The 13,297-nt window shown below is 44.1% G+C and overlaps 1 protein-coding gene across 3 annotated transcripts in view; it reads left to right on the top strand.

Moving 5' to 3' along the window:
• Positions 1-13,297, top strand: part of LOC120811645 (partitioning defective 3 homolog) — a 277,609-nt gene that overhangs the window by 156,183 nt on the left and 108,129 nt on the right. For all 3 annotated transcript variants that reach the window (XM_078096994.1, XM_078096993.1, XM_040167200.2), the window contains one exon: positions 7,318-7,504. In XM_078096994.1, coding sequence (XP_077953120.1) covers positions 7,318-7,504 — 187 coding nt within the window. The remainder of the gene's footprint in view (positions 1-7,317; positions 7,505-13,297) is intronic.

Below are 13,297 nucleotides of genomic sequence, written 5' to 3'. Positions count from 1 at the left end.
TAATGGTTAGAGGACAGATGCTTGGATTACTTGGGCACGGTCAGGAAGCACACAGCCACCAGGGCTTGACTGGCAGCTTGATGCGGAGTGTATCTAGACCTGATAAATTATCGAATCGGGAAAGCCAGACATGTAGAGTCTGGGATATATGGAAGGGCATAGATACAGCGCAGGACGCACAGTGGCACACTCACGTACAACCTCTCCATCAGGTTAGGCTCAATTTCCACTGATCCACTGAATTCTCTAACCAAATCAGTTCCTCTCCTCTGCTCCATTATGCTGCCTGTGCTGCCGTAAGTGGACCAAAGCACAGAGGCAAAAGGGATGGAATGGCTTGGCCGCTCAAGAATTAGAACTTCACTTTGATCGTAAGTTGTAGCAGATGGCAGCAAGCCAATACAAGGACATTTATGAACTACCATTTCTTTCCCAACAATTTTGTTATGCTCCGCCGTCTGTTTCCTACTACAAAACAACAACAACAAAAAAAGCTTTGTGTCCTACGGATGCCTTATCTCACCTTGCCAAGATATCGTTCAGACGCTGGACCAGCTCGTCTACTCCCAGCAGTCACAGATCTCTTCTGAAACAGTGAAGAGAGGTATTGGATCTGTGGGTGGATATGGACATTAAAATGTAATTAATTAGTTGTGATTACTATGGCAACAGCAAAGAAAGGCATCAAATGTCGCTGGAGGGAGACATGTGCTATTAAGCTGGTGAGGTATTACATTGATTGTAAGGGTTGCCTTGATCTTTCACAGTAGTGTGTTATTCAGAACAATCGGCTGTGTGTGCATGTGTGTGTGTGGGTGCACACATTGAGCTCATCAATAGTCAGAGATAATCCCACTCCCCGTTTGCCTCAATAAACCCTGAGATGCTGTGATCTTGTCAGCTTTACCTTCACACATGCACACTTCACGCATTGTAGCGTCGTGGCCAGAAGCTGAATCCACAGCTAGCAGGTGGTGAACATACAGTGCGTTCTGCTTGACTCGCAGCTCAAATGAAATGAGTCCCTGACACTTTTTATTTATATCATTCTCTTCTCTTGCCTTCCCTCCCGCACCTATTACTCTTGGGGACAAGGGATTGGGGATCATCAGAGATGCTTTCTCTCTCAAAAGAGGAAAAAAACAAAATTAAATGCAGGGCTGAGTGAAATCTCCTGCATGTGCACAGTGGGACAGCGGCAGTCCAGATTTGACGCAAAGGTCGTTAGCATCACACCCGGCTTTGCTTTCCGTTCCTTCTAATGGAAAAAGGGCTGTGGGGTGTGGGGTCAACACGCTGGGGTGAAAATTAAGGACCTTGGACTGACGCTTTCTGTGGTTGTGGCTGTTGGGCTGAGTGCCGAAGTTACCCAGGACCAGCACTGTGAGGGGAGGGTGGGGGGGCGGCGTCAAGGCCAAAGGTGGGAACCAGGCAGGCAGACTCATGCTGTTGTCACACTGAAGAGGAGGTGTTCACAGGATGTAATGTGTGCAGTGCAGGTGATGGTGCAAAAACATTCTGTGGATTGACCCAAATCCCAAATTGGTTACTGAAAGATTTTTTCCATCATTATGAGGACATTTATAAGGCTAAAGATACTTTAGCAAATCCACACACACAAACAGCCAACCATGAGCACACCAACCGTTGGCTGTCTCCGGGGACCCTAATGGTGTTTAAAGGGATTGTTTGGCTGATCTAAAGTGTGGCTTGTTGGTCTCTGTAATTGTGGTGGCAGCTGCGGCTAAATTTATTTTAGCCATTTGAAGATGTCTATTCTAATTTCACTTCACACTTTATTTAGAATCTTTTCACTAGTTCTGTTTGTTTTTGTTATTATAAGACCAAAAATTGATTCAAACTAACCGATAGCAGCAGGGGCCGAACGACCAGAATTCCACAGCTTGACTTCCCGGTCCGAAACATAGACTCTACAGCAAGGCAATGCTGTGAAAAGGGTGTGAACATGGTGTATTCTTGATGTTTAGCCTTATGTTTATGTGGCTACTTATTGCTGCTGCCCCTGACCATAGCAGTACATTACTTTGCTCCATTGTAAAAGTTCCTTTCTGTTGCTCCAAACTGGGGGAAATTGGTTTAAAAAAATAGGTATTTGCCATATACATTTTTAATACATTCCATTACAACTCTTACCAGCAATATCAAGTATGTAAATCGCACGGATTTAGAAAATGTTGTAAAAACCAGGTGCTTCGACACGTCTCATTAGACCTCTTACAAGGGCTGCGTGGCGTGATTAGTCTCTCCAACTCCTGCATTAGTTTTGTTGCACCTGCCAGGTCAAGACAAATTCTCTCTCTAATTACTATGATTGGTCCGTGTCGGAACTTTGCATGAGGAGGAGTGGGTGCGCGTGTCAGCAGAGCTACATTTAGAATGTAGCCAATTGGATTTTAACTCCCGTTTGTCTGAAAGTCTGAAAGAAATAGCAGAACAAACGAGGGGAATTTGTCTGCTGAGGGATGATTAAAGAAAAGTGTGTAAAATATTTTCCTTCCATATGGCTGCTTGGATATACACTCAATTTGTGTAGGTATGATAAAGTTCATATTAATTGTACAGCAAGTTTGTTCTTGTCTCTGCTTAAGTCTGATAGATATTTGCTTTTAGCCTCGAGCGACAAACATCAAGTACACTGTATCTTTATCCTAACTATGGAATGCTGGTGTGCATCACCCTAGCGTAAAGCTTCAGTAGCATTTGCTTGTGTTAAAAGGTTGAGGGGGTCAATAATGATATTTCCTGAAATGGCATTTAAAGGCTAAATAACAGGCTTGGGTGGGAGGGCGGCTCTTTCTTCTACACTCTTGATGGATTGATCTCTGCAATAGGAACATTTTTGTGGTTATTTATGCCAGAGAAGTTAGTTTGGCTTGAGCTGTAGTGAAGACAGCATCTTGGCTTCATTATTGACTGCCCACATTGTGTGGAAATATTTTTTTGCGCTAAGCTGTCGCCAAACCAGTCCCGATTGTCACATCCTGTCAACATGTGGCAATAGGCACCATGACAACCCCTCGTAACTCTAAAAACGGCTTATGACTGCTGGGCCAAAACCCTTTAGTGGATAATGAAATAGCTCCAAAAGGATTTAATTTGTACACAGGTCCTGATGATGTAGCATGACAGTTAACCTCTCAATTTGTATGAATTCATTTCTACTCCTCTTTATTATGTCTGTAAAATGTCAGTGGATAAGCAAACTGGACCAAGACTTAAAGACACATCTGCATCATTTGTGTCTCTTTGTCTGGACCCAACAGACCAAGGTACAGGTGTGCAATAGTCCTCAAAAATGTTTGTTAGTAAAGCTTTCGTTGCATACAGTATGTGCACTTGATTACCATCAGCAATTTGAAAGTCATGGTCAGCCTGGGTCAACTAATGATCTCTCCTTCAGTCAAATCAATAGGCCGAAGTGTCACGCAAGGAGGGAGGAAGAAAGAGACCGTGTGACTGACAAAGATTAAGGAAACGGCCCAGGACAAAGAAGATGGAGCGGGGCCATTAGCGTGACCTCTCACCCCACAGGGCCATGTTTCAACGGGCAACGCCTTGTCAGAGGGACGAGACAGCGAAGAGCGAAGCCCTGATCCATGAGGATGGATGCAGCCAGGTGGCCTCTGCTGCCAGAAAGCTCATCAGTCTCTGTCTTCACTCTCTGCCAGAGGGAGGACGGACATCTATGCTTCCACATCATGGATTTAGCTTCCACAAGCTGAGCATAGGTAGCCAGGGGGCTGCGTGTGCATAGGTACAGACGTCGTCGTGGAAACGCAACCTCCACTGCTCTCAGCGGGTGCCAACCTGTCAAGTGTAGGGACCAAAGCAGTTAGCGTGTAGACAGCCACATTAAAAAAAACGTTTTTTTGCGTTTATTTTCTAAGAAACCATGTTACAATAACAAGACATTCAAATTACGAGCCACTGTCATCCCACTGTGATCATGTTTGGCCGGCACATTACCGCCTCATGTTAGGCTTTAAACGTTTTTAGCAGGGTGGATGAGGGTTGTAATTGTGCTGAGACGCTTAGTGGTGTGTGTCAGCGTGACTCATGAGAAGCTAGCTTTAATTACAGTGTGACAAAGGCCACAGTGGCACACACACGCCGCATGGATGGCAGACATGAATCAGAAGATCTGAGACAGCGAGAGCCGTCTTCTGTGAACCATTAATCATATCCGAGGAACATGTATCCCCATTTGACCTCACAAAGATGTCTGTTAGATGTGTGTGACTGCTGATTCATTTGCGACGGCGTGGTGCTATTAATGTTTTGGTTGAAGCGTTGCATTCACTCAGACAGTGAAAGGCTCAAGTGTTTTAAGGATTCCAGAAGCTGAACAGCAGCGTTTCGATTGGAGCCAAGATAGCGGTGCTGTTATTTGGTGAAAACTAAAATGACGTTCCCGGCTCTCTCACAGGTTCTGGACGCCTGTGGTTATTTTTTGCTGCGGCGCTATTGGGCATGGGAACAAAAAGGCAAACATCCCCTCAACATTAACCTCAGATGATCTTCCCTGGGCAAAATCTTTAACGAGGGAAACGCATGAAGGAAGACTACGAATGTGGCCCTGAGAATGAATGCACTTCACTTGTTTGGTGGAGAATTATCTTTGTATGGAACAAACATAACCGTCTACCCTCAGTCACACCGAGCTCTAACACACATGTACACCGTCTATCCATTTGGCAGTGGAGAGGAAGTGAGCTGTCGCTGCTGGTAGTCTCACCCCCATGACCTCCCTGCCCCCCCTCGTGTGGGGAGCTGGTAAAAGGCAGCAGCTTTAAATCAGTGATTAAGCACCTCAATGTGCCAAAACACCACTGGAGGCGCTGAACAGTTTTCTTCCTCTCCAGATTATTTTTATTTGCCATCTTTGGCAGTCAGGGAAACCAAACGCACGATATTATTTTCTTCCTCTTCGTCAAATCCGCGTTTACATTTTGAAGCGTTGGTGGCGGGTGATTTACTTTTATGCCTGTTATGCTGACAGCTTCAGAAAAGCGGGTGCTGCAGTTTCTCTAATTATTCTCACCTGCCAAACCATCAGGGTGGCCCCAACTACACCTGTCCACCTAGCCGCACACTGTGTGAGCGTGCGTGTCCTTTGGAGGGAAGTGGAATGACTTGCAGAGCTGGCTGGTGTCAATAGGTCCTGACTGGAAATATTTCATTAAGCTGGGAGAGGAGTTTTCTAATTAAAAAGGTGTCTTCCGTCGGCGGAAGTGGTGTGATGACGTGAGGGCATGAGGTGAATGTGGCTTTTGCCCCCCGGACACACAGCTGCAGGGTGTCCTTTAATGCCACTGAAGGCTCTTTAGCTAAACTGACTTTAATGGGGAGACACTGATGACAAAAGAGGGGGGGGGGGGGGATCTGACAAACGGATGCTGATTAAAGGATTAACTAGACCAACATCATCACATTGCAAACTAGAACTATGGGGAGCGTTTTGATTACCTCTCAACAATCCTCATGGCTAAAGTGTAAACTGCAGCGTACAGTGTAGAGCTAACAGAGTTTACCTGGGGAGGGATCGGGTGAGGGGGTACTGGGCTTCAGGAGTGACGTTGTCAAGCGGGGCGCCGATATCGGCTTCAACCGGCGTTTGAGAGCAATGCAAAGTCATATTCCGCTCACTGGAATGCTAATATGCACCAACGGCACAAATAGAGTATTGATATGAAGAAAACATGATGAAACCATGTTGACCACAGCTCTCATCGAAGTCCTCACTAGTTGGTGTGCATGCTATAAAAGTGATTGGCCTGTAGCTCAACAGACTGGAGTTCATCACTGTCAGTGCGGCAGCCCCGCTGATGTATGGTACTGGGTAAATTACCCATAGTTCTCTGTCAAGCTGCCCAAATGAGAAATGGCAAAAGTACTGCACAGCGGCAGGCTTCAGGAAGGTTTCATGAGCACGGTATGAAGCAACTTGTTTCATGGGAATCAGATAATAATCATCAGGCTTGTAAAGGCCATATAAGTAATGAGTGTATTGGTTGTATCCACTGTAGAACTACATGTAAAGCTTTGGTATGGAACATGTATTCATATACGGTATAATAAATCTCTTTTATCACATGCCACTGATAACAGCCAGGACGTGTATGAAAAATGACAAACAATTTGTGCTCGATTCTCTGTTTGTTGTTTGACTTTGTTTTCTTTTAGTGGGGGACCCTTCTAAGCCCACCTTGGGTTTCTCCCTCGCACAGCTTTTTTGTTTTTCTATCATTGCTTTTCTTAGAATTGTTTTTTCATATCCCTACAGATAACTACACACGTCATTGCCGGGTTGATTGTTTCCCAGATTTGCTTCAACCAAAGGCATTTATCATTCGTCGGGCCCCAGTGAAATGAAACGCCTCTCAGATGCACGTTGGGATCATGCCAGTGTAAATATGGCTGTATGCTGCTAGTGATTATACACAGTTATTCCTGAGCTATTACATTCGCAGAACGGCTCTGCAATAATGGAAGCATTTCTGCATTTAATAGCAAGCAGAAGTGGATCCCATTCCGTATTATGATGCCACTGCTCGTGTCGTCGTACAACCCCTCCCTTGCCGTCGGCGCCGAGCGCCAGCCGGCCGCAGCGCGTTCCCCAACGACTTTAACTCCCGAGGAGAGCGTTTCAAAGACGTCCTCAGCAGGGAGGGTCAGGCAGTACAGAACACAGAGCAGGGGAGCCCTTCTCCTGCTCCTATTTGTCCTTGAGGATGGATGGCGAGAGAAGAGATAAAACCAATCAGGTCTACAACTTTTCAAGGAGTCTGGATTTTGGAGCTGTGTACTGTATAGTATGAAAAGTGTCTTTCCCGTGGCTCTTGATGGCTATTTTGTCCAATAATTTAGGTCCGTCTTGTCCACCAGTGTTTTGCTTTTGTTGTTTGCATGCAGCATTGCAAAGCGCCACCTCATCAGTGCCGTTATTTACCCTGCAGAGAAATGTCGGTGCCCTTTAGGCAGGTCCCGATAGGAAAAATTCGCTATACAATTATCTCGACTGAAGTTATCTCTGTATACAGCATTACCTTGGTAATTACTAAAGTCAGATAAAATTATGTTTATACAAACTTGTCTGTGGAGGAGTATGTGTGTGTGTGTGTGCGCGCGCGCATACTTTTCCTCACAAATGCTCTCATATTTTCTCTGATTTGGTACCACTTGTTATCAGCCAGCACTAATAAGAAATAAAAAACTGGAGTATACATGCCATGTTGTGTTGTATAATAGTGAGGAAACAAATCTCTCTCTCTCTCTCTCTCTCTCTCTCTCTCTCAGGTAACCACCAGCTTTCCCCCACGGTGAACATGCCTCAGGACGACGTAGTGATGATCGAAGACGATACGCCGCCGCTGCTCCCTGCCCGACTCTCCGATCAATCGTCTTCCAGTTCCCACGATGACATGGGCTTCCTGGGCGAGGAGCCGGTGTCCTGGATCCACGACTTGCCCAGTCAGGATGAATGGTGAGCAGCAAATCGGTTTTACTGAGCGCTGGAGACACGATTGAATTATTTATGACCTTCTATGAGGAAGAAAGCTGGAGGTTGTTTATAATGTTCAGTTAGAGGAGGTTTCGGTTAGCCTACTATGCATGAGTGTGTTTATATGAGTGTTCCTGCTGTTAATTAAATGTTTGTCACTGAGTTGTGAGAGTAGGGTTTCCTAGGCGGATCCAATAAACCACACAATTAGATGTCTTTTTCTGCCGACATTGGTAGAAAATCTGTAATTTTACAGGATATTTATAAGTTATTGCCTACATTTATTCCATAGTGTGGCTGTTTGCCTTAATGAACCATGAGATAACATTTATATTGTTTATAATTGTAAACAATTGCTAGACATGTTGCACCACGTAGTGCCGACTCCATTGAAAATCCCCAAATTAACTTTGGGGAAGTGTCGAGTGTTCAGTGAGAGTGTGTTTGTGTGTGTGTTTTTGTTATATAATGGACGACCCAGTTGCTGTCAGACTGTGAGTGGAGTGACTCTCTCACCTCTCTAATCCCGAGCCCCTTGTGGGAGTTCAGCATCTTACTCTGGTCCACAGACCGCAGCCGACTAGACTACCTTCATGAGAAAATATGAACCCTAGAACAGAAGAGAACGTTTTGTTCGGGACGAAATGAAAAATGGCCCATCAGTCCTTTTTTTTTAACATATCCCTGGTCGTATTGTGCACATATTCAATTCATTTTATTTTGTATAAAAAATTGCAAATTATAATTCTCAGAGGTCTTTACGGTCTGTACCCATGCGACATCCTCTTTCCCAAAACCCATTGGCCCAGGAAAAACTCCCCAAAAAATTTGAACCCTTCCATGGGGAGAAAAGGGAAGAAACCTTAGGGAGAACGTCAGAGGAGCGATCTTTCAAACGGGATGGACGGACTACAATGGATGTCATGTGTACAGAATGAACGTAAAAGATGTATAATACGTTCAATTCCTATAACAGAAATGATTGAAATAATTGCGAGTTGTAAGCCAGATAGAACCACCATCCACAGAAGCCTGTGGGGAAGGGAAAGCACAAAGAGGGTGTATTTATTCAGCAATACTACAAAACATTTTTTTCAATCTTTAATTATTCTGTGTTCTTACGCAAACCATTGTCAGCCAATAATAGCTTGACATCCACCCACCAATCAATTGTACCACAGTCCTCTGTAGCTTGATGTTGGGCTACATTCTAAGCCCGCCCTCTTTTAAGCTGTTCAATCGTAATGCAATCGATTCAAAACCCTCTTGTGACCGTTCACTGCTGAAATATTCTTTTTCATAGAGAAAAAAAGTCACTGAAGACACACTTTTACATTTCTGTGGGACTATTAAGCCGGCCTTTTAGAGCAGGACGTTATGGCTGCTTATTCTTAAAGGTAATTTAAATTGATTTTAGATTACATTAGATTCAACTTTATTGTCATTGCACAGGGTACAAGTACATTGGCAACGAAATGCAGTTTAACATCCAACCAGAGTGCAAAATAGCAAAAAGTGCAGATATGTGCATATGTAAAGTGTAATAAGTGAATAAATAGATATGTACAGTAAGACATAGTTGTGCAATATGAACAGTAAGAAATGGATATGTAATAACTGTGCAAATGTTCAGTGGCTGGAGGAAGGTGTGTGGCAGTCAAGCCAGGGTGGAGGGGGGAAGTACAGTCACTGAGGGAGATGTGTGTGTGTGGGGGTGGGGGGCAGAGTTCAGAGTTCAGGGGGGGCAGAGTTCAGTAGAATGACAGCCGCAGGGATGAAGCTGTTCCTGAACCTGCTGGTCCGGGAACGGAGCACCCTGTAGCGCCTCCCAGAGGGGAGGAGGGCAAACAGTCTGTGGCTGGGGTGAGAGCTGCCCTCCGCAGACATCTCTTGCTCTGGACAGCCTCAATGGTGGGGAGTGAGGAACTGGTGATGCGTTGGGCAGTTTTCACCACCCTCTGCAGTGATTTAAGGTCCGCGACAGAGCAGCTGCCATACCATACTGAGATGCAGTTTGTAAGGATGCTCTCTATGGTACAGCGGTAGAAATTCTCTAGAATCTGAGGAGACAGATGGGCCTTCATCAGTCTCCTCAGGAAGAAGAGACGCTGGTGTGCTTTCTTTACCAGGGATGAGGTGTTGAGGGTCCAAGAGAGGTCCTTAGAGATGCGATTGAGAGATCATGCAGGTTAACATTACTCTTGGCATTTCCTGTATGATTGCAGTGTCTAGGTCAAAGGTGCCCACACTTTTACGGCTTGCGAGCTACTTTTCAACTAACCAGGTCATGGCGATGTCGGCTGACAGGGAGGTGGCGGCCGGTAAATAGTCATAAGGAGTTGATATGAAGAAAACAACGAGTGCACATTCTTGGTCATTACCTTACGGGAGTCAGCCTGGGTTCCTTTGGAAGGAAATTAAATCCGTCCGTTAGTAAGCAAGAATCGCTAATTACCATTACCATTAGTTTCGGTCATCTCCCGCGGTAGACCGTGCATGTGTGACGTGACGTCATTTTTTTATCGATGGCACACGATCGACTGGTACTGCCTTTGAGATCGACTGGCCGATCGCAATCGACGTATTGAGCACCCGTGGTCTAGGTGGTCCAGAGAATGTAAAAATAAGACATCCAATCATGTCCTCTATATTGTCTGACTGACAAAGCCAGGAACTGCTTTTTCACGTAATGTAGATTCTTATTAGCCTACCGCTATTCATCGTGAATCTTTTCTTTGTTTAGTAAAATTGCTAGTCTCTCTGATGATTGGCTGTTTGGGAAATGCTGCAACAGAACCCCAGAATTCATTTCTTATGTTTTGTTTTTCAAGGTAAAATGTTGTCTGCTTGTCATAAATACAGTTGCACAGTTTTGCATTTATTATTTAATAATCATTTTTTTTATTTCTCCCCAGATACGCTCTCTCTCCCTCTCTCTCTCTCTCTCTCTCTCTCTCTCTCTCTCTCTCTCTCTCTCTCTCTCTCACTATCTCTATCCCACTTTCTCTCATTTATAATGAATGAGTGGATTTGCTCAGTATGCCTGTTGTTCATGTGATGTCAGAGGTTTGTCGTAGTGGATTAGGTCCACAGCCTATGGCTGAACCGCACTTCCTCACACGCAAATTATGCACACACTGACACACACGCACATTGACACACACACGCAAATACACCTGCATGTTGTTTGTGCGCGCAACACAGGAGTGTGCTATATACCACTGCCTAGGGTTATTGTGAATAATTCATGCCCTCTAAGTCTCTCTCTCTCACACACACACACACACACACACACACACACACACACATTCTCTTTCAGTCAAATGCCAACAGCTGCTTAAACGCACCAAGTGTGTATTGTCATTCAGAGTGATTCTCACTGTTTCTCATTTTATTTTTCAAGTGCCCTAACATACCAGTACTCACACTGCGTTGACAGTCATACTGTGGGTCTCCCCGACTTCACCGCATTGGAACCGTTAATTTTTTAATTAAGCTCTTGTAACAGTGCAGCCGGGGCCCGCTACGTATTAAATATGTATTGTGCCGAGCTGTGAAAGTCTCACCTCTGGCCTCCAGTATTATGCAGCGTTTCTTACTCATGGGAGACGCTTTGCTAAGGACACAGCCATACAAAAAGTGGGTGCACGGCTTGTAAAATCATTATAATTCAGGCTCTTTCTTTTCCTTTTTCTGTTCTTTTTTGGCCCAATGGAATTTAACAGACTTCAATTTCCTTTCTCTCACTCTCTTCTCTTTTATTTCCCTTTATTAATTATTTTTTTTCTTCAGTACCAGTGCTCTGTGGGACTTTGTTGAAACAGCCGAAATTAATTTAATCCTGGCTTACTTTACTCTATTAATGTAGGGGTAATCAAAAGGTCATGTGAGCATCTGGTAGTGGTTATAATGAGGTAAATAACAAATAATGTAAACAAAAATCAATTAAATAGCCCATTCTTTTGCAATCTACGCGCCACTCTCGTGTAGAGTTTTGTGGAATTACATTCTTATCTCTCCCGAGTAATATTTTCCCTCTGCTCAGTCCTCTCCAGTGAACGATAGCCCGTGTGTTAGTGTGCTAACGTCCAGGCCCCCAAGATAAATGGTTGTTTTGGAGGCAGAAATCCCATCTCACACGAGACACATACATTGACCTGCTTTTTCTACACATCCCCAGCCGATATCTAATGGATGTGTGTTCTGTGTTTGCACGCATGCATGGTCCTATTAGTTGATGTTCAGCCTTCTCGTACAGGTAGGTTACCTGTTTGTTGTCGGATCAGCTTAACACACCTGAAAAGATCATAAGAGGCTATGAACATTACAACTCCATGTTCTCTGTTAAATGGTAAAAAATATCCACTTTTATTTGTCGCTCCTGCATCGCAGACTTTTTAATAATACTCCTTATTTTCATCAGTCGGCTGTTGAGTGCTTTGAGCTTAGTGAGAGTGGCCTGGTTTGAATCAGCCCAGGTGATAAATCCCCCTTCCAGCCAGGCGTAGAGGACTGTGGTTGCATCAGTTAGGTCCAGGATGTGCGTACAGGGTTAAAGGGTGTGAGATCCGCGGCAGTGATAGAAACCAGCATGTGTCTTCTTTCAGGATACACCGGGTAAATAAAGGTTGTAAGTTATTGCTTTGCATATCTGTTCATTCGAACGCTGGGTCCAGACCCGTCACATTAGCGTCTGCCTCTTCCTTCACTAGGTTGAGTCCAAAGCCAAACAGGAAGGACCCCGTCTACTTGATTTACAGTAAAACAGATAACATGCATTGGTTGATATCGTGGCTGTGCGCAGAACGATCTGTACAAATGAGATGATGAAAGGTTTGTTCCTCTCAGGAAAAAAGTGTCGAGCAGTGCCAGAATTGTGCAATCCAAACGCAAGCCGAATCATCTGAGATGAATACTTTCATCGCACAAGTTGATGAAGTGCAGTTGCATTGTGTTTCTTTTCTCATCAGTGAAAAATCAAGGTGTCAACGATTCTATTTTAAAAAGAATGCACTGTAATTCCTCGATTTCCCACAAACTAACGTTGTCACTTATTCACATAATTGTGGACAGGAAAGATAAAGGATCTGCTATCTGTCTCCTTGTCAAACAAGAAGTATACATGCTTTTTTTCAGTGTGCCGCTTTGATATTTTAAATCAAACAACAATCTTCCCCCAAAACTATGTGCGGCAGGTGGTAAAAGCCATGCATAACGAGGTGTCCCTTTTTGTAAAATATCACCTGATCTGTTGTATAATGTGTTGTTTATATGTGATAAAGGGACATTGTTTGATGACTAGAATAAGAACTACCCTCCTAGTAGTTGTCTAATCCTCACCGAGGATCAACTTTGTCCTTCGGAAGCAAAACAAGCTCCTCGAAGTATTTACCTGGCTTTCTTGCAAAGTAGCATCTAAACACAAAGTCCCTTGCTCTGGTGACGTTTTCAACAGTTTGCACCGTTTAAACTATAAAGTACTAAAGCAGAGGCTTCCCTTTGAGGGCTCTTTGAGAATTGAGAATGTGTCTCCTCCCAACAACAGATTCTCTCTGCCTCCTCATTCTATGATATTCTATACTTGTAAATTCACAATAACTAATAACTTTTGTTATTTAATAAATAAATTCAATACATAATCCATTTTAATGTATTAAACACATTAGTACCACATTCATGGCACTTTATGGGCTTGGTTTTGTGTAATTAGGACAAGTACAACTGTCACGCTCATGTAGTCGCTGTGTGAACAGACGGTAACGGTTTTCCCACATA

Source organism: Gasterosteus aculeatus, chromosome 21, assembly GCF_964276395.1.
Source record: "Gasterosteus aculeatus chromosome 21, fGasAcu3.hap1.1, whole genome shotgun sequence".
NCBI lineage: Eukaryota > Metazoa > Chordata > Actinopteri > Perciformes > Gasterosteidae > Gasterosteus > Gasterosteus aculeatus.
This window is presented reverse-complemented; position numbering and strand designations above follow the sequence as displayed.